The sequence below is a fragment of the Denticeps clupeoides genome, chromosome 7, assembly GCF_900700375.1.
Source record: "Denticeps clupeoides chromosome 7, fDenClu1.1, whole genome shotgun sequence".
Classification (NCBI taxonomy): Eukaryota; Metazoa; Chordata; class Actinopteri; order Clupeiformes; family Denticipitidae; genus Denticeps; species Denticeps clupeoides.
Window position 1 is genome coordinate 24,690,906 of NC_041713.1, and position 21,605 is coordinate 24,712,510.

Genomic DNA, 21,605 nt, shown 5'->3' on the forward strand with positions numbered 1-21,605 from the left:
GACTAAATTCATTTGACTGTTTCTCATTGTGGCTCCTCAGACGCTCTGTGATGGAAGTAATTTCCATGATAATTTGGTGTCAAAAGTGGGATCGGTCAAGCCTGCCAAGACCTGATCAGAGGGACTGATCACCTGGATTAAAAAAAAAAAAGATCCATCTCCAAACCTCGCTTTGGGTTCAGAGTGACGGAGACTGTGGTCAGTGTTCTTGGCTGGCTACACCGGGAACTACTTCTTCATCTGAGGACATGGTGAGCTAAATTCTAAATCTGGAGAATTTAGAAGGTTACTAAATGAAAATTGCATATTTACTTGATTCTGTGGTTAACTGAATTCAGTCATGTGAAAGGAGTGTAATTTTCCCATTTGTGTAATAGACTACTCTGACACATGAGACAAGAACAGCGTTTGTTAAAGCTGTGAGTCGAGATCGTGGAAATTAAAATAAGGGAAAACGGAAAACTGGAAAATTGTGAGCCAAGTGCAAGATCAATGTTGTGATCAACTTAGCAAAACCAGTTATTAAAATTGTGAGTCCCAGGCAAGACCAAGTTAAGCTCTGCAAAACAAACAAAAAAACACAGAAAGACCTACGTTTTAAATATCCTGTGAGCCTGAGTGACAAGACTAGTGAAATGGGAAAAGTCAATATCCTATTTATTTTATTTGAAAATTGAGACTTTGGGCGTGATGATGTGTGTAGTATTTGGTTGACTGGTATGAACATTTTGGTTTTGCTGCAGGTGGGTGTCAAGCTCAGCTAAAAAAGCTGAAGGAAGGTTTAGAAGGTAGAAAGTGGGAAATATTGAGTTAAGAAGGTGAAGAGTAAAGTGGTACAAGGAATGGACAAAATGGAGAAGTGTTTTAAAATATGGGAAGCGGAAGGTGAAAGAAAGAACAGACAAGTTGGGAAAGAAAAAAAGAGGGAAAAAACTGAAGCTGCGAAACCAGATACTGTTTCTGCTACTGCTGCTGTGTCTTTGTTTTCTTTGAATTCTAGGGGATCTTCGGCCTGTCTGAGTCTAGACTCTGCCCCTCCACCCTGCAGCCCCCACCAGAACAAGAAGATGCAGATCTACAGCAGTTGCTTCCACAGCCAATTCCTTTACAACCATTGCCTGCTGCAGTACTACTACCGTCAGAAGAAGTCCCTGTTCCAACTCCACAGGAGCCATCCATCATCAGAACAACTGTCAGCCCCAGTTCAGGTAGTGGACTCTCTGGACTGGTAAAAATGTGATGAATCCATTTTCCTCCTCCAAGACACATTCGGACACCGTTTACAACCCCCATGACCCCGCAGTGACCACCCTCCCCATGGTCCAGGTGGCTGGAGGAGATGGCTTGGGTCCTGTTGCTTTATATGACTCCTGCCCAGTATGGCCAGCAACGTGAACATTTCACCGGCCATCACCAGCCCCACACCCCAATCAGCACATGTATACAGCTGTCCACGGAACCAGCAGAAGATTTTCTGGTTCGCCTACAAGTTGTTTTTGATGACAACAGCGGCCTTACTCGCCCCAACGATTAGCCTAGCAACAACCGCAAGCCCATCTGAAGATCACCTTTATTGATGGCCTTCTTCCCCACCTCGGTGAGGCCACAAAGACTTCCTGTATTATGTGGGCTGATGCTTTGGTTCGTCTTGCTGATGTTCTGCGCCATGTGAAACCAAAGTGAAAATATCAACACTGGATGGGACCCTTCCAGATCCTGCTGACAACTCTTGCAGTCAAGGTCGTAGAGAGTGTCACATGGATCCACGCGTCTCACTGTAAGAGGGTACCAAGTCCACCAGAAGGCTCTCCAACCCGAGTAAACAGCGCACCCGAGCAAGATCAGTAAGGAAATCTGTGTCCTTAGTGCAACACGTATCGTGCCAACTCAGCTCGTCATGAATCAACCTTGTCCCTAGCATCCTTTTTGCATACAGTATATGATAAGCTAACACTTAGCCTCACACCTGCCCCCACCAACTCTGCTCTCTCCTTAAGCCCGATATCTCTTTTTGTTTTCCCTCAGTCAAGGAAGAGATCAGCTGAAGTGTTTCCTAACATTTCCAAATGTGGTATTAATCATGCACACAGGTTCCTCATAAAAGTGTGTTTTTTCCATTAACTCTTTTGCCACCATCTCACCATTGCTACTCCCCTTTGCCTACAGAGTTATTGCAGGCTGAGAACACATGAGAAACTCAAAAAAGGTGTACTTGATGTAGTGACACATGAGCGTTCATGGTTGTGCTGTTCAAATGTGTTGAGATAAAGTGAGTAGAAAAGCAGGTGATTGGTGCAATAGGAAAAAGGAGAAGTGGAAAAAGCATACAAAGGGGTGATTGGGGTGAGGTGTCGGAGAACACTATGGAGCTAGATGTTACAGTATTTGTTATGATGAGGTATTAGAGAGGTATTTTAATGATATTTTTTGCTCAGGGAATAAACCTTCGAGCAAGAACTGAACCAGCGACCTAAGGTTCTAACTCAGGAATGAGTTGAGCGTCCCTGGTGTTCTAGTGGTTAGCATTTGGTACTCTCGCCGCCACAACCCGGGTTCGTATCCAAGTCAGGCAAGGGTTGTACGATTTTTCCCTTTATGCTATTCAGGATTTTTGCATAGAAAATTAAACTTTGAGCAAGATTTGAACCAGCGACTTAAGGTTTTAAATCAGTAATGAATTGGGCAACCTTGGAGGTCTAGTGATTAGGATTTAGCACTCTCACCACCGCGGTCTAGGTTCAATTCCCGGTTAAGGAGTGATTTTAATTATTTTGGCTCAGGAAATAGACTTTGAACCTATTCGAACCAGTGACCTAAGGTTTCAAGTCAGTAACAAGTTGAGCATATCTGGTGGTCTAGTGGTTAGGATGAGGCACTCTGACCACCACGACCTGGGTTCGACTCCTAGTCAGGGGAGGTTTATAAGATTGTATGCTGTTCAGGACTTTTGCTTAGGACAGCAATGTGTTTAACATGCGTGCTGGAGTCATGTTTAGGATTCGGTGCCATGGCCCGTGTTTGATTTCTGGACAGGGAAAGCTTGTAAGATTATTCCCTTTATGCTATTTATGATTTTTGCTCAGGAAAGAGACCTTGAGCCAATATTTAACCACTGACCTAAGATTTTAAATAGGGATTGTGTTGAACATCCCTGCTGGTCTAGTGGTTAGGATTCTGTGCTTTCACTGCCTAGTGTTGGCCTAGCGGCCTAGCGGTTAAGGAAGCGGCCCCGTAATCAGAAGGTTGCCGGTTCAAATCCTGATCTGGCAAGGTGCCTCTGAGGTGCCACTGAGCAAAGCACCGTCACCACACACTGCTCCCCGGGCACCTGTCATTGCTGCCCACTGCTCACTCAGGGTGATGGGTTAAATGCAGAGGACAAATTTCACTGTGTGCACTATGTGCTGTGCTGCTGTGTATCACATGTGACAATCACTACACTTTACTTTACTTTAGCCCAGATTTGATTCCCAGTCAGGGAGGGTTGTAAGATTTTTCCCTTTATGCCCTTCAGGATTTTCTTTCTTAGGAATATAGCCCTCGAGCCTGAATCGAACCAGAGACCTAAGCTTTTAAATCAGAAACATGTTGATCATCCCTGGTGGTCTAGTGGTTATGATTAGGTGCTCTGGCCGCTACATTCTGCCATAGCTTAACTAAAACCCCTGCCTGTGACAGTGACCCCAAATGCTCTGAATGATTTCTATACATGATTGACAGCAAGGAAATCCAAACCTCCTTTCAGTATCAGGTGCTGTGTCTAACCACAGCGGACGTGAGGAAAACTCTTTGCAGAGTTAACTCACAAAAGGCTGCTGGCCCACAAGCACCTTTGTGCTTTAGTGGTTAGGATTCTGTGCTCTTACCGCCACGCCCAGGTTCGATTCCCAGTCAGGCAAAGGTTTTAAATGTTTTCCCTTTATGCTATTGAGGACTGTTGCTTAGCAAGAAGGCCTTCAAGACAGTATTGAACTATTAACCTAAGCTTTAAAATCGGTCTGTGTTTGCTTACTTTTGCTTAGGAAGAACTGAACCAGTGATCTAAGTTTTTAATCAGAAACATGTTAAGCATCCCTGGTGGTCTAAGGGTTGCGGCCTGGTGTTGATTCCCGGTCAGGGAAGGAATGTGAGGTTTTTCTGAATTTTTGCTTCGGAAGGAGGCCTTCAAGACAGAATTGAACTAGTGAACTAAGCTTTTAAATCAGCAATGTATTGAATGTCCCTGGTGTTCTACTGGTTAGGATTTGGCACTCTCACCACCACGGCCTGAGTTCGATTCATGGTTAGAGAGGGATTTTTAATGAATTTAGTTGATTTTTTTTCTCATGCAATTGGCCTTTGAGCAACAATTGAACCAGCGACTTAAGGTTTTAAATCAGCAATATGTTGAGCATCCCTGGTGATCAAGTGGCTAGGATTCGGGTCTCTGACCAGTGCGGCCAGGGTTTTTTCCATGTTTTCTGTTCAGGACTTTTGCTTAGGAAAGATGCCTTCAAGCCAGAATTGAACCAGTGACCTAAGGTTTAAAATCAGGACTATGATGAGCATCCTGGTGGACTAGTGGTTAGGCTTCGGTGCTCTCACCGCTGCAGCCTGGAAACTGTTGTGAATTTCTCCTTAGAGACCAGGAGACATTTTTTGATATCTTGAAGCAGAAATTTCTCTTCATTCAGATACTAGCTGCTTGGCACTGCAGTCATCAAAAAGTGATCTAACTAAGACAGGGATACATTGTGCTTTATATACATTTAGGGGGTGGTGCTTAGATCGAGAGATCAAGAACCTGGGTGATGACCCAAAAAAAAAAACCTGCAAATGAACCACTCACACCAGTCCTAATCAAATCATCAACCCAATCAATCATTTATCTAATGCCATCACATTTACCTTAAATGCAAAATACAATGTAATGCACCTTTCATATGCTGCTATGTCAGTACATAAGATCATCATATTTTGAAAAGGTTCTTGAATTTGTAATCTTACACAATCTAAGCTTTTAAATCAACAATGTGTTAGACGTCCTTGGTGGTCTAGTGGTTCGATTCTTGATCATGGAATAGTTGTAAGATTTTTCCATTTATGCCGTTCAGGATTTTTGCTTAATAAAGTAGCCATCGAGCCTGAATCAGCGACTTAAGGTTTTAAATTAGAAATGTGTTGACATAATTAAATAAATAACCAAATCAATAAATAAGAGTAAATCAATAAATTATGAATAAATCACGAAGACACGTGAATAACTGATCAGAAACCTGAAATAGTGTTGTCATTTTGGATGAATAGTAGAAGAACTTGGATGCTAAATGACAGCTCATGCAAAAACCACGTTGAAAGACTTCATTTCCCACAGTTCCTCGGGCTTTTGTGGTGCATCTGGGATTTCGGTCCGAAGCGAAACAATTGCATTTTTTATCTAAAGATTAAATTAATAATTTGAGTCTGAAAGTAGTTTTGTCAAGTTCTCAGTCAACTGTGAGAAAGCATAAATTAAGAGATCACGTTGAGCTGCAAATGTCGTAGTGGTTTGCTTTGTGACTTAAACCGTCGCCTTATTTAGGGGTCAAGTTCCACCTCCTCCATCCCTTCCGCGAAGAAGGATCTGCTCGTCTCCGTCAGTCCTTCTTGCATCTCAACATGAGTCGCCTCGGGCCGCTGAACTGGACCGCGATCGTGTTGACCTGTCAGCACAAAGACAGCGTGTACGCATTCCAGAGAGGTGACTGCTGAGTTTAAAACTCTGTCCTGCCGTTGAAGGACGCGTTTTCGTGCTTCACTCTGTTATGGGGTGCACGCCGCTCAGTAAAAGGTTTCATTGCATGCGTGAAAATGTCATATAAGTTGTGCATTAATGACGTTTGCAGAGTTGGAGGCGAGGCGGCAGCGCGGCTGTTTGGCCGCCGACACGTTGCTGCTAACGGTTTGTGACCCGCAGGAGCGCCTCGGTAGCGGCGGCGCCACTCTGAACGCGCTGCTGGTCGCGGCGGAGCACCTCAGCGCCCGGAGTGGACACACGGTGGGTGTCGCCGGTCCGAGGTGCTGACCGACTCACGATACAGGGTACACGGTAAAGAAACCCGCTCTTCTTGCAGGTGGTGACCGCAGACGTGCTGGACGATGCGCGGGTTCTCATCCTTCATACGGTACGTGACTCGACAACTCGGGACACAACTACTCATCTTACGTGTTTTTACTGGAGGGAGAACCGCTAGATGCTCATGAACGAATTCATTTGGGGTTGCCAGATCTCGAGAGAAACAATCAACTGGCATTTATTAGGGTTTGGGTTTACTTGTAAATACCGATGACGTCACTAGAATTTAGAAATGATGTGTTTAGAAAAATCTTAAACCTCGACTACTAGTATGATGTGTTAGAAATTATGTGTTTAGAAAAATCGCAAACCTCGACTACTACTAGTAAAATCTGATTGTTTTCCCCCCCGTAATCCAAATCTGATTGTTTTGGGCAGACATGGCAACATTGTGGTGCTGGATTGTCATTGTAAAACACCGCAGCACAACGGAATGTGTCCTTTACTTTTAACCATCACTCTTAGCCCGGGGAGCAGTGTGTGCTCAGTGACCTCTTGGTGGCTCATTATTTGAACCGGCAACCTTCCGATTACGGGTCCGCTTCCTTACCTGCTAGACCACCAAAAACATTAAGAAGTGTATGTGTTGTTAATATGAAATGTAATAAGGGTCCAATTATTTGATCTTAATGACAGTCTTAACATGAGGGTTGAGACCCAGAGCAGAATGTGAGACATTAAAATGGTATAACTTGATGAGCCCAAAAAGCTCTAAATGCGGTGAATTTGGAGTTTAGAATTTAGAATCAGTAAAAGCCAGATTGTCATGTTACTGTTCTGTTTTTGTTGTCCTGTAAAACTGATCAAATGATGATGCATAAACACCAATTCTATTGTGCAGTAAGTACAGTATAAAACTTATTTTGTGTTGGTGTGGATATTTTGTGTACTTTAGGTTTAATAATTTAAATGCACCAAACAATTGTTTCTTAATGAATGCATCAGATCTTCGTAAAACAGACAGTAATAACAACAGTAATAATAAGAAGGTCCAGATCAGGTACACAGTAGTAAAGTGATGAGACAAATGAGGAATTAATGTGATTTTTGTGTATTTAGGGAAGGGACTTTCCATGGGACGGCTGTGGCAGGGCTTTCTGCACGCTGCCCCGCATTCGAACGCAGAGTGCGGTTGAGGGTCCCGTTTGCTGCCTTGACGTCCTGCTGGACTGTTTGTCTACTCAGGTTAGTGAGTTCATGGCTCCTGCTTCACAGACGTCAGTCAACCCATTTCTACAATTTTTGTAGATTTGACCAGTTCCATTTAACAATAGATTTTAGTAGCGCAATAGCTTTTTTTGTCCCAGATACATACAATGGCATGAGGTGAGAATCTAACTCGTGCTTCATGAGCAACCAAAGACCAATCAGCCTTCCCACTTCCCTGTAGGTCTGCCCAGGATCCCCGCCAGGAGTCTGGGTGTGCAGCACAGACATGATTCTAACTTTGCCCTCCAAAGTTGGTAAGGGAGCCAGTATGTATCAGTTCTAGAGAATGACACAAAAGAACTGTCCCAAAGAAAAGAAGTAAAAGGGACATCCTGTTCCCTGACATTGTTTTTAACGTATTTGCTCCCATGCGTTCCCATTTAATCTTTTCATTTTCCCAATTATTATTTCTTAAAATGATGAGCAAGAATTGTATTATAGTTATATAGTGACACACACACACATACACACACACACACACACACACACACACACACACACACACACATATATATATATATATATAGTGATTTGAAGAATACTATTTTAAAGATGCATTTTAAGCAAAATTACACAATGCATATGCAGTAGTTGTGAATGTTCTTATTGTAATAACTATATTATATTGTTTTATTTCCCAGCTATAAATCTGGCATGGTTTTGGTATGAAGACCCCACATCACTCTTTATGTCATCATGTCTTTCAGTGATGTCATGGGAAAACTTCTCTGGGGTGCAAGTGCTGGCACTTCCTGGTGACGTTTCGTATGCCTCCAACCATGGCGTCTACCTGGCAGATGGACAGGTGCATGCTGGGAGATGCAGTGGTTATTCGGGAGGTAGATTTAGATGAGATGATTTACAGCGGACTGAAATTGCTCTCTTGACTTCTGTCCTCAGGGAAGAGTGCGTGACATCATCTACAGAGGGTCAGAGGACAGGATACAGCAAGCTATCCTTCCCGATGGGAAAGTTCCTCTGGTACAGCTTGGCATAATGATGAGATCTCGGTTAAAATACAGAATATGATTTATACAAAACAAATATTAAAAACATATTTGAAAAGTGCAGTATCACTGCAAACATGACTTTCCTTGTTGAAGCTACTCTTTCTGTTTTCAGGTTGTATGTTGATGTGTTGTTGATGCAGGTGTCAGGACCAGTGTTCTTCTGCCGGGGTGTGGCGGAGCGACTGCTACAGACCCATGTCATGCCTCCCCTGGATGGCTGCACCTACCTGGGCATGGACTCAGGAGCCCCTGCCCTGCAGGTGGGTCACCTGATACTCCACTCAAAACCTCCCTGCTCGATGTTTATGTTTCCATTCAGTTTTCCAGTTTTTCTGGCAAAAAGTGATGAGCACCACACTTTTACTGGCTTTTACAGTCTTATTTACTGAAAATCTGTTGCCTGGCAGATTTCACTTTTCCTGGACATCCTAATGTGCTTGTGCGTGGATCTGAGTGAGACGCGGTTTGTGAGCGATGAGAGGCCAGGCTGCAGTTCTCCAGTTGGCCCTCAGGGGGCAGCAGTGAGGAGTGCCAGGGCTGTGCTGTGGAAGACCTTGAGAGGAACCCTGCTCACCATGGGTGCCAAGTTCTGCCTGCAACCCAGCAGCTCTCATTTAGTGCCTCCTGTAAGTGTATGTGTTTATTAACCCAGTCCTGTGTCTGTTTCTGTAGTCTACATTGCAGACGGCTCCTACGACTACATGACGCTTTCTGGAAAGGAACACATTTGTCGCCTGATTGAAATGGGGTCTGAGAGAGAAACTTTGTCACACATTCAGGTAGGTGTAAATGTATTACATTTGTATTATTTTATATCCATATTCAACGTCATAGAAGGAAGCGCAATTAGATGGTGCTATCTTATTGTGAATGTGCGAGTGAATTGTCAAGCAATCAGGTTAACTTAGATCGCAAGACTAATAGATTTATATTGAATTATTCACATTATTTAAGACTGTTTTCAACAGAAAGCCTGCTATATTGCCAAAAGGATTGTGACACCCTTTCAAAATTCCAACAACTTCTTGGCCAGCATCAGTGCCTGACCTCACAGATGCTCTTCTTGAAGAATGGTCAGAAATTCCAATAAACACACACTTAAACCTTGTGGAAAGTTGTTCAACACAGAAGTGTTGAAGTTATATAGGGTGCGGGAAGTCCATACTAAAGAGTATGGGCTGAGAATTCAACCTGGTCATTAAAATGAATGTGTTTGTAAGGCAGGTGTTCCAATACTTTTGGTACTATGGTGTATTAAAGGTTCCCTGACATTATTATTTTTATTTTTTTATTATTATTATTTTATATCAGTCTTAGTGGTCCCCTAATATTGTACCTGAAGTCTTTTTTTTAATTCAGCCTTGGTGCAGAATTACAGCCACTTTGAATCTGTCCCACAATGAGATTTCCCCAGGACATCCCTTTTCGGTGTGTGTAGCTTTAAATGATAATGAGGGGGAGAGAGGTGGGACGAGAAGGAAAGTGGACTATAGAAGTGAGCGGCATTCATGGAAATTATGTCATCAACACCATTCACCAACCACAATGTTTGGTGCAGACAGGAAGTTGTGTAACCTTTCCCCTTATGAGGTGCCATAAGATGCCAAATTCCAGATCCGACAGTCTGAACCAAAGCACTTTTTACACCTATCTCCATTTCTATCCACTGCATGACCATAGGCCATTGGGGAACTCGTATTAATGTTAAATAATCTTACAAAGTGAAATTTTCATGTAAGGAGACCTTTAATCAACTCAACAAATGGATTAAATTTGACCACGTCAGGTAACATATAGATGAAATTTGTGCCTCTCTGGTTCTAGAAAAGGGACTCTGTGAGCACGGGAGGCAGAGTGATAAACTGCATTCTGGAGGGAGACGTTCATGTAGCATCTGGAGCTGTAGTTCAACACTGCCACCTTCAGGTCAGGAGAAGCTCTGTGTTTGTGTTTAATTTTATTTGGAAAAAACAGGAAAATATTAAATATCAATACAAATGTTGATTATTTGTTAGTCCACATTTTCAGAAGATATAGGCTCTGATCACTAAAGTTACATTAACATTTTAAAAAAATAAAACCAGAAGTCAGTCTTTAATTTATAATTTTATAAACAAAGGTTGTAATGGAAACAGTCTCTTCTGTTTTATTTGCAGTTTTGTTCATATAGTGGTTACAGAAAGTATTCAGACCCCCTTAAATGTCTCGCTCTCTGTTATATTGCAGCCATTTTTTGAAATAATTTAAGTAAAATTTTTCCCTCATTAACGTACACACAGCACTCCATATTGACAGAAAAACACAGAGTTGTTAAACATTTTGCAGATTTATTAACAAAGAAAAACTGAAATATCACATGGTCCTAAGTACAACTGCTAATTGTAAGTAAACTTGGAAAAAATACAATTATATTGTTAAGTGCAGTAATTTTCATGTCATACTCATGTTGGGATGTCCTCTGTAATTCTCAGGGCTTTAATTCGGTCATTCTGAATTTATTCATATTGCCCCTCCAGAATATCCCCAATTATTGCAAAATCCAAACAGTTTTCTTTTGCTTTTGCAAATATTTTCGTGTTATTAACATTTCCCGTTGAACACAGGGCCCAATCCATGTGAATTCAAGTTGTTTGTTGTCGGGCTTGGATGTCACCTCGTCCACCCCTGTCACACAGCTGCCACCAACCAGTGACATCATCATCCAGGGACACCGGGTGCAGTTGGGCAAACTGAAGCTGTCTGTATTCACAGTGCTGGGGACTCATGACAGACTAGAGGTGATGTATCACAAACGGCTTCTCCTCCACATGGACTGATACAGGATAAAATATCCTCAGGATCGATAATATGTAATTAGGTCATTTCTCAGTCAAACCTCTGTCCTGTACAGGCTCGTCTTGATGACAAATCGGCTACGTTCCTGAACCACAGCTGGAGGGAGCTGTTTGAGCGAAGAGCAATAAAGTAAAAATGGGTGGGGTTTTGGCCACTGTAATCTGTCATAGTTAGTTTTTGATTGACTGTTGTTGTCTGGAAGAATTTAGGGGACTCCCAGATTGAGGTGAATTGTTGAAGAAAAAAGACAGCAGTGCATCAGCTTTGTCTACAGGGTTTCCAGGTATCCGTTTAAAAATGTCTTACATTTGGCTTCCTTCAACCTGCAAAAACCCTGTGTCTACTGACTTTGCTGAATGCTGTGAAGTAGTAATGGAAACAATGGGGTAGGCAAAGGTGAACAGCTCTGACATATGTCAGAGATAATGTCAGAGAAATTGAGATTTATTAAAGATGCACAGATTTACAATATCTTTTTTTTTTGTCTCCGTAGACCTGAAGACTTGTGGGGGGCGGTTTCTGATGGTGGAGATGCTCTGTCCCTCCTGGATGCCCGATTGTTCCCAGTCTTCCAGCCTTACAGTGGAGCGGTGGGGCTGGAGGGGGTTAGGTGGCTCTTAGGTGGCGCTGGTGAACTGGAGAGCTGGAGGGGGTCCTGGCGACTCTCCTTAAAGGAGGTGCTGTCACTCACCGACCAGGAGGAGGAGCTCCGCTGGAGAGAGGAGTTGTTCTTCAGATCAGCACGAAGAAAGGCAGCTGACGCCTTGAGAGACCAAAGTGACCAGAGCCTCTTACCCAGCATCAGAGCTGCTGTCCTGGGTGGCCAGCAGGAGGCGCTCCTGAACACACTGGACTCTGGTGAGGATGAGAGGACCACATTGTCAGCCCTTGTGATCAATACTGAACCCCATATATATGTATATATATTTATGTGTTTTACTAGTTCATTTTGACACATTGATGGTATATTTTATATATTAATTTTATTTATTTTTACTTTATTTATTTGCTTGTAGCACCAATCATTTCTCATTATCACTTTATAAATCTAAATCCCAGTTTTCTGTCCTCACAGTTGCAGCAGGCAGTGGTGAGAACCTGGGCGTTGCGGCACGTACTTTGGCCTGTATTGCAGACGTGCTGGGCTGCATGGCTGGAGAGGGGCGTGGCGGTCTGAGGAGTGGCCCAGCTGCCAATCCTGTCTGGGCCACTGCCTTCAGCCTGCTGGAGCAGAGGGACCTGCCCGCTGCTGTCCAGGCCCTGGCTCATCAGAGACAATGCTGGCTCAGCAGGTGAGGGGTCAGGAGGTCACAGACTTTGTTAAAACAATAACATACATTTAAGGCCATTTTCCAGGAACCAGCCATCACACTACAAAAAATATGTACATTTATCAGCATTATCATTATGACATGGCCCAATGTGAAAGTGATTGTCATTGTGAAACACAACATAGCACAGCAGATGGTGCACACAATGAATTGTGTCCTCTGCTTTTAACATTCACCCTTGGTGAGCAGTGGGCAGCCATGAAAGGCACCCAGGGAGCAGTGTGTGGTGACGGTGCTTTGCTCAGTGCCAATTCAGTAGCACCTTGGCAATTCAAGGATTTGAACCTTCTTATTATGGGTCCGCTTCCTTAACCACCACTGCCCCAATGTGGAAAGAGGCTCAGATGGCTAGTGACAGACCTTTTTTTATTGTTCTTTAATTGTTACTAAATGTTCCATCTTTTCCAACTTTTCTATTATGTGGTTTTAATGGCAAAATAATTGATTGTCATAAATGTTAATGTTAGTAAATGCTCTGATTCACTTTACTGTTTTCAGAAAGCCCTGAGCCATGAGCAGCATTACCAAGCCAGACTGTGTACAGTCACAATATGTTTCTGGTGTGTGTGTGTATCTTCAGGCCTGATCTGCTTGTCCGTGCTGCCAGACACTATGAGGGCGCGGGGCAGGTGCTTCTAAGACAGGCGGTGATGTCAGCACAGAGGTTTGCCTCTGTTGGCCAAGGAGATATGCCCCCCATGGGGGCGTGGCAAGAGGTAGAGTGTCCAGCCAGGTTAGACCTGTCAGGTGAGGCCAAAGTGTCACATTACTAGTTGTGTTTGAACTGTTTAGTGCTCATTAAGGGGCAGTGGTGGCCTAGCGGGGGCAGTGGTTGCCTAGCGATTGAGGAAACGGCCCCGTAATCAGAAGGTTGCCGGTTTGAATCCCGATCCGCCATGGTGCCACTGAGGTGGCACTGAGCAAAGCACCATCTCCACACACTGCTCCCCGGGCGCCTGTCATGGCTGCCCACTGTTCACTCAGGGTAATGGGTTAAATGCAGAGGACAAATTTCACTGTGTGCACCATGTGCTGTGCTGCTGTGTATCACATGTGACAATCACTTCAGTTTCACTTTAATAACCGTGACCTGCATTATTCACCCGCACACAGGGGGCTGGAGTGACACGCCGCCCATCACATTTGAGCGTGGTGGTGCTGTGGTCAACGTTGCTGTGAAGGTGGACGGAAGCCGCCCTATTGGTGCTAGAGCACGCCGCATCAGGGAGCCCCGCCTCCTGTTGGTCAGCTCCAGCAGAGGGCCAGACTGCAGGGTTTCTACAGAGACCGTCTGTGAAACGCTGCAGGATCTGGAGGATCACTGTCAGCCCCATGCACCCGGTGAGGATATGTGTTATCGACTATGTGGTGTGTGAGGATTTGAGAGTCTTAACAACATTCCTGGTAGGTAGTTTAGGTGCATGAACCTGCATTTAGCTCTGCAACTATGACCTGGTTATTTAATTTACCTTAACTGCAGAATTAAGTATGAAATATGGCCACAGATGACCAGCAAAATTATGCCAGAAACCTGGTTTGATCATCTTTTTATTTATTTATTTAATGATTGTAACCTCTAACATGACTGGCTAACACTTCGTTATCACCAATACAAAACAATGAAAACAAATCCACCATTTATCTGAGCTGCAAGCATTTTTATTAATGTATCAACATTACCCCCCCGTTCCTCTACCACCATCTCTACATATCAACATCTACATTATTAACACTCTCTCCTTTTTAATCAGGATTATTGGGGTGTTTTACACTTTTGTCCCATCCTGAATACTGATTAATCATATTTAATTAGTTTCACTACCTTCTGGAGCTGTGCCGCTATTAATCCAAAAACGAATTGTTTATGATTTTGGATATGATCCACTCTTATGTCAGGTACCAGTAACTATGTTCAGCTGTATCTAGTCTCAAGGCCTCTAAGATTTGTGTATATGTGGTAAGATGACGTGTGTGTGTGTGTGTGTGTGTGTGTGTGTGTGTGTGTGTGTGCAGGAGCCCTGCTGAAAGCTGTGTGTGTGTGCAGTGGTCTGGTCTCCTTCCCTTCCCAGCAGCCCCTGGCTGAGCAGCTGCTGCAGCGCTGGGCTGGAGGAATGGAGCTGCACAGCTGGTCACTGCTGCCGCACGGCTCTGGGCTGGGTGAGGAAAATATTCTGCCTGTCAGTGGGGTCCGTAATTTCCTGATCCTGTTATCAGTGAGACTGCAGAAATGTAATTAAGAATGAGATCAATGTAGACATGAAAATTCCTATTTTGTGTGTGTGTAGGCACCAGCAGTATACTAGCTGGGGCCGTTCTGGCTGCAGTGTATCAGTGCACCGGTCGCACCTACGACTCTGATTCCCTCATCCACGCAGTGTTGTATCTGGAGCAGGTCCTCACCACAGGTAACACCCCAGTATCAACTTCTACTACATTAGAGTAGGATTTTAGTTCTCACTTTATTAGGGATTGACCGATAATTGGGGGCCGTTATTTTAGCGTTCACTGATATTAAGTGATTGATAATTGATGACTCCACTGTGATGCTTTTTCTGTACCATTTGCTTTTAGATGTGGTTGATGTACATTTATTGTGTACAGGGTTTCCAGTCAATTCATAAGTAAGCAGCAGGATTCTTACACAAGAAGATCATATGTTCGCTGGAATTTCTGAACAAATTTGGAGGAAAAAGTCTTTTTTTTATATCGGTGTTAGTAGTCCCCTAATAATATATCTGAAGTCTCTTTCCCAAATTCAGCCATGGTGCAGAATTACAGCCCCTTTTAGCCAGTTCACAGTGACATTTCCCCAAGACACACGTTTCAGTGTGTGTAGCTTTAAATGTTAACAAGGAGGAGAGAGGCGGACAAGGAGGAGAGTGGATCAACACCTTTCACCAACCACAATGTTTAGTGAAGACAGGAAGTTGTGTTGGTGTTTTTCCAGAAAAAAAAAAAAAAAGTAATTTACCCACTGGTTCTTTAGAGTCTTGTGTGATAGAACAAAAAAAAATTATTTGTGCTCTTTTTTTTTTACATCCAATCACACTGGACTCTGGTGAGGATGAGAGGACCACGTTGTCAACCCTTGTGATCAATACTGAACACATATACAATGCTCAGCATAAATGAATACACCCCCTTTAAAAAGTACACATTTAATCAGTAACTCAATGAACAAAAGATCAATTTCCAGAAATTTCACAAGGCTGGGTTTTATTGAACACTTGTTTAACTCCATAACATGAAATTGAGGTTAATAATATCAAACTTACAGTTTTACTAAAATTGGTTGAAGCAAGCATCTAGTATTTTGTATGACCAACGAGATTTTCATGACGAGTCTTCTAGGTATGTATAAACAATTTGGTGAAATAATGTAACATCTATCTGTAACACTCCCACTAAACTTGTTTTTACAATGACAAAAATTTAGAGAACCCACCACCAGATTCACCTATATATGATGCAAGGGAGGAGTTTAAATGGAAGTCACAAAGCACATTTAATTTCTGTCTAGGGTTATGATCTCGCAGTGTGTCAAAGAGCTCAGGCTAGCCTGTTGGAATGGCTATAGCTGTATGCGATTCACCTCCCTTGCACTAATTTATAATTCAATTCCCATAAAACCACAACACATGAAATCACGGGTACAATAGAACTATATATTACAACTGAACATTTATTTCCATTCCCAACAATTATACAGGGGAAAACCCACACCACATAAACATTAAAACAATAACACAAATAAAATAAAATACCCGGGTTTTAAATGTTCACCGTCTAGGTACCTTTTAATATCGTTGGCGCGCTTGGTGGAGCTCAAACTGGTGTGTTGAGTCTACTCACTACTTCCTCCAGTATTGTACCAACGATCCGTCTGCAAAATTAACCTTTCTTCGTTGCAGCTCCTAATGTAGAATTAACGTTCCTCGCGTGTTCCAACGCCTCCACAGCACCGGGCCGTCCCGCGTCGCGCTGGAGTTCCCACCGAAGTACGTGCACTTCTGTCCTTTATAGCAATTGCTATTTTTCTAGAAGTCAGCGAACCTCCGCCATGCACTATGCACCTTTATGCATGAAAAATATTTAACTCCCAAACTAGTACAACATAAACGCATGTGCATGCATTTGCTCTTTTAACCAAAAGCGTGTAACTTCACTAATTAAATAACACTAAGAAAAAACGCCGCCACCACGTTGTCTCCTGTCTCCTCTCTCCCAGCTCTTCCTGTCACATGCTCTCTATCCCCCTCTATGATAGGACAGCACAAAATAAACTCTGCATACCATTATACACTTTAAACAAGATATAACATATTATATGAACATATAATGAAACGAAAATACACTTGCTGTACAGATAATAACAAAAATAATACAAATAATATCAGTGCACCTGAGAGGGTGCTACATATCTTTTTCCATTCTTCAAGAATAACATCTTTTAGAGCCTGGATGCTGGATGGACAGTGACGCTCAACTTGCCGCTTCAGAATTCCCCACAAGTGTTCTATTGGGTGTTCTATTCACCCTGTTCTTCTTTAGAAATGCAACAGTAGCTTTAGATGTGTGTTTGGGTTCATTATCGTGTTGGAAAAGTGCACAACGACCAAGTTCACGGAGTGATTGCACCATCTTCCCCTTCAGTATAGAGCAGTACATTGTGGAGTTCATGATACCATCAACGAAATGCAGCTCCCCAACACCAGCAGCACTCATGCAGCCCCACATAAGGACACCGCCACCACCATGTTTCACTGTAGACACCATACATTTCTCTTGAAATCTTCACCTTTACGACGCCACACAGTTTTGAAACCATTTGTTCCAAAAACAGTTATCTTTGTCTGTCCCAGTAGTCTTTGTGAGTCCCAGTAGTCTTCATCTCTATCAGCATGGGCCCTAGCAAATCTTATGCATGCTTTTTTGTGCATGGGCTTTAGGAGAGGCTTCCTTCTTGGACGATACCCACGCATGCCATTCTCCTGCAGTATGCGCCATATGATGTCACGGGAAACGGTCACTCCAGTTTGGCTTTCTACTGCTTTAGCTAACTGCAGTGAGCTTGCATGGCGATTTCCTTCAACCCTTCTCACCAGAAGATGCTCTTGTCGAGATGTTAACTTCCATGGATGGCCTTTAAATTTTGGGATCACATTTGCTACATTATTTTGACTTATATGTAGAGCTTTGCTGATCTTCTTGTAGACCTCACATTTTTGTGTAAAGAAATGATTTCCTTTCTCAGATTTTGTGACATTTCTCTTCCATGTGGAGCGATTGCTGACAGCATGAAATGGGAAGGGATTTTATGTGCCCTTTTATAGTCATCTGTCTGCTGGACACCTCTCATTAGACTCGCCTTTGGTTGAATGCCTGTTTGCAATCAATGGCCCACATTTGTGGGAGTATTTTGTAGTATGGTATCTCATAGAAAATGTTGATTCTGAAAAGAAACAAAAGGTTTTCGGTTAAATAACAACAACAACATTTATTTCTTATATAGCCCAAAATCACATACAGTATGTCTCAATGGGCTTTGACAGGCCCTACAGTTGACACCCCCCACACTTGACCCTTCTGCACACAAGGAAAAACTCCACACAAAAAAACTCTAGGAGAGAGAAAAAAGGAAAGGAAGAAACCTTGGGAAGGAGTGATACAGAGAGGGACCCCCTTCCAGGGTAGAGTGAGCCTGCAAATGGTGTCAGTGCAGGGTTGGATATAATGAGTCCTACAGCTGTAGGGTTGGAGAAGTCCAGGATGTATTCAGTGTCATGGTCTAGATTACGTGTCCGTAATGATGTTACTGGTTCATTTGAAGATCCCTGAAGCTGTAGTTGTAGTGGTGGTGGTGGCTGTGGTGACCCTCTGGTTTGTTTTATGTTTTGTCCTTGTAAAGCAGTTGTCAGGAACCAGGATGTATCTGCTTGTCTCTTCACTGGGGTCTGCCAGTAGTCTGGGTGCTTGATTCCGTGTCTCGGAGAAAAACAAACAGAAGCAGCGGCAGACGGTTGCACTGTACGACTGATACTGAAATCTGTGGTTATAATGGTATATTGGTGCTACAGTGGCCCGGTACCCTAACTAGGACAGCCTAACAGGTGAATTTAACTTTGTCTGTGTCTAACAGGGGGACTCTGTGATAAACTGGACTTTATAATTGACACTGCGTCAAAATCAAGTGAAATGAGGGTCTAGGACTTTAGCAAAAAGCCAGAGAAAACAGATAGGTTTTGAGATTGGATTTAAACACTGAGACTGTGTCTGAATCCCGGACACTGACAGGCAAGCCGTTCCACAACTGCGGAGCTCTATAGGAGAAGGATCTGCTCCCAGCTGTGACCTTCTGTACTTTTGGTACCAGTAGTGACCCCGCACCCATTGATCGAAGGGGGCGTGGCGGTTCGTAAGGAACCAAAAGTTCACTCATGTATTGCGGGGCAATACATGAGTGATGGGCTTTATAGGTTAAAAGTAGGATTTTGTAGTCAATCCTAAATTTGATGGGTAACCAGTGCAGTGATTTTAAGACTGGGGTGATGTGGTCAAATTTCCTGGTTCTGGTTAGAACTCTGGCTGCAGCATTCTGTACTAGCTGGAGTTTACTCATGCACCTACTAGAGCATCCAGACAATAATGCATTGCAGTAATCTAACCTTGATGTAATAAATGCATGGACCAACTTTTCTGCATCATGCATTGAAATGATATTTCTTATTTTCGCAATATTTCTAAGGTGAAAGAATGCTATTCTAGTGACATTATCTACGTGCGAACTGAATGAGAGACCTGCATCAATGATGACACCTAGATCCTTCACTTCAATACTCGGTGAGATACAAAGGCTATCCAGGGTTATTGTGTAGTCAGCCAGTTTATGCCTGGCTGCTTGAGGCCCGATTACGAGCGCTTCTGTCTTGTCAGGGTTTAGCAGGAGAAAGTTGGTGAGCATCCACTGTCTAATGTCCTTCAGACAATTCTCTATTTTGTTCAGCTGCTGCCTCTGATCTGGCATTGCTGACAGATACAGCTGTGTGTCGTCAGCGTAGCAATGAAAGCTAATACCGTATTTGCGGATGACGTTGCCTAAAGGTAACATGTATAGAGAAAAAAGTAACGGACCTAGGACAGAGCCTTGTGGAACACCAAACTCTACTTTACTATGTGAAGACGAAACACCATTGATGTCCACAAACTGATATCGGTTGGTCAAATATGATCTGAACCATTCAAGGGCTGTTCCCTTAATCCCGATAACATTCTCTAACCTGGCAAGGAGAATAGCGTGATCAATAGTGTCAAACGCTGCACTCAGATCAAGCAGGACAAGCAGCGAGATGCGTCCCTGATCAGAGGCCAACAGCAGGTCATTAACCACTTTAACCAGCGCTGTCTCAGTGCTATGATGAGGTCTAAAACCTGATTGATATACTTCGTGGATATTGTTACAGTCTAGATATGTGCTCAGCTGCTGGGCTACAACTTTTTCTAAGATTTTTGATATGAACGGAAGGTTGGATATCGGTCTATAATTTGAAAGCTGACTGCGATCAAGATCCGGCTTTTTAATCAGGGGTCTAATGACTGCTACCTTGAACGAACTTGGTACGTGGCCGGTGCTAAGCGACGAATTAACAATTTTGAGGATAGAATTTATAACTTGTTGGAATCGGATCCAAAGCGCAGGTACATTGATTTGATGATGAGATTAATTTGATTAATTCATGCTCTTTAATAGGGTTGAATCGTTCTAATCGGTGGTCTATTAGAAGATTATTTTCCATGGAAATATCGGCGGAGCTATTTGTTGTGCTTTTAATCTTCTCTCTATTTGCGACAATTTTCGTATTAAAGAAATTCATAAAATCATCGCTACTATGATTATATTGAGTGGTCGCATCCATTTCTGTCTTATTCCTGGTTAGTTTGGCTATAGTTTTAAACAGGAAGCCGGGATTATTTTTGTTTTTGTCTATTAACGAGGACAGATACGTTGATCGAGCCGTGCTAAGAGCCTTCTTATAGTTAAGTAGGCTCTCCTTCCAAGCTATTCGGAATATGTTTAATTTACTTTGACGCCATTTGCGTTCTAATTTCCGGGCGGTCTTCTTAAGCGAGCGCGTGTGATCATTATACCAAGGAATTAAGTTTTTATCTCTTACTATCTTCCTTTTGAGGGGAGCGACTATATATAACGTACTACGCAGTGTTAATTCTAGACATTTGGTCGCTTGGTCAAGTTCAGCGGGGTCTGACGGTGAGTTTATCAGCGTTGATAAATCTGGTAAGGTATTAATAAACCTCTGTGCCGTACTTGATGTAATTGTCCGTTTGTCTCTATAACGAGGGGGATTGAGTTTGTTGTGTTTGATACATATTTTAAAAGCGATGAGGAAATGATCTGAGACCATTTCAGATTGCGGAAGAGTGACTATATCTTCTATATTTAAACCAAAGGTCAACACAAGATCGAGCGTGTGACCACCTTCGTGAGGTGGTCACACGCTAAATGTAGTGGCGTGTACTCATTTATGCTGAGCACTATATATAAATATATATATAACATACTTTTATACAGACTTTTTGAACCATCTTCAGGTATATGTAATACACAATTGATTTAATACAGTAAAAGTATATTAATGTCTTTTTTCAGTATACCCATCTTTTTTCAGACCTCAATGTTAAATTAAAATTGCACAGTGTTTAACACCTGTATAGTGTCCATTTTACACACTTAACACTGGGCTTATAGAGTCTTGTGTGACGGAAAAAAAAATATATTTGTGCTCATTTTTACATCCAATCACTGAGCAACTGTAATACTTCACACATTTTCAAGCCGTGACGGTTGGTGGAGTTCTGTTTTTAGGGGAGGGGTGGGAAATTCTCTGGGCAGACAAAGCATGAGAAACGGGATGTAACCTTTTCCCTCATGATGACATAAGGGCAGGCTCTCCGGATTCGACCTTGTCCTCCGGTGTCTTCCTACAAGTTCACGTAAGCCTGAGCCCGAGTAAAATGGACCCCAATCAGGTTCAAGCATATCTCGCAGGCTTCAATTTGCATGACTTTGAGAAGGAAACACGTGGCTGCGGAGGTGCTGGAATTGAGAAG

The 21,605-nt window shown here is 42.8% G+C and overlaps 1 protein-coding gene across 5 annotated transcripts in view; it reads left to right on the forward strand.

Moving 5' to 3' along the window:
* The window catches only part of fcsk (fucose kinase), a 26,961-nt gene continuing 5,356 nt past the window's right edge, over positions 1–21,605 (forward strand). Inside the window, exons 1-22 of one of the 5 annotated variants that reach the window (XM_028986192.1) lie at positions 1–251; positions 1,001–1,844; positions 5,561–5,719; positions 5,865–6,016; positions 6,093–6,143; positions 7,154–7,279; positions 7,485–7,557; positions 8,011–8,108; positions 8,204–8,284; positions 8,454–8,573; positions 8,721–8,892; positions 8,986–9,092; positions 10,138–10,239; positions 10,917–11,090; positions 11,204–11,277; positions 11,642–12,006; positions 12,224–12,440; positions 13,060–13,226; positions 13,593–13,820; positions 14,493–14,636; positions 14,765–14,884; positions 17,429–17,782. In XM_028986192.1, the coding sequence (XP_028842025.1) occupies positions 5,638–5,719; positions 5,865–6,016; positions 6,093–6,143; positions 7,154–7,279; positions 7,485–7,557; positions 8,011–8,108; positions 8,204–8,284; positions 8,454–8,573; positions 8,721–8,892; positions 8,986–9,092; positions 10,138–10,239; positions 10,917–11,090; positions 11,204–11,277; positions 11,642–12,006; positions 12,224–12,440; positions 13,060–13,226; positions 13,593–13,820; positions 14,493–14,636; positions 14,765–14,884; positions 17,429–17,490 (2,715 nt within the window). In that variant the 5' untranslated portion in view covers positions 1–251; positions 1,001–1,844; positions 5,561–5,637 and the 3' untranslated portion in view covers positions 17,491–17,782. Of the gene's footprint in view, positions 252–1,000; positions 1,845–5,560; positions 5,720–5,864; positions 6,017–6,092; positions 6,144–7,153; positions 7,280–7,484; positions 7,558–8,010; positions 8,109–8,203; positions 8,285–8,425; positions 8,574–8,720; positions 8,893–8,985; positions 9,093–10,137; positions 10,240–10,916; positions 11,091–11,203; positions 11,278–11,641; positions 12,007–12,223; positions 12,441–13,059; positions 13,227–13,592; positions 13,821–14,492; positions 14,637–14,764; positions 14,885–17,428; positions 17,783–21,605 lie in introns of those variants that run through there. The other 4 variants (XM_028986190.1, XM_028986189.1, XM_028986191.1 and 1 more) reach the window with 4 other exon arrangements.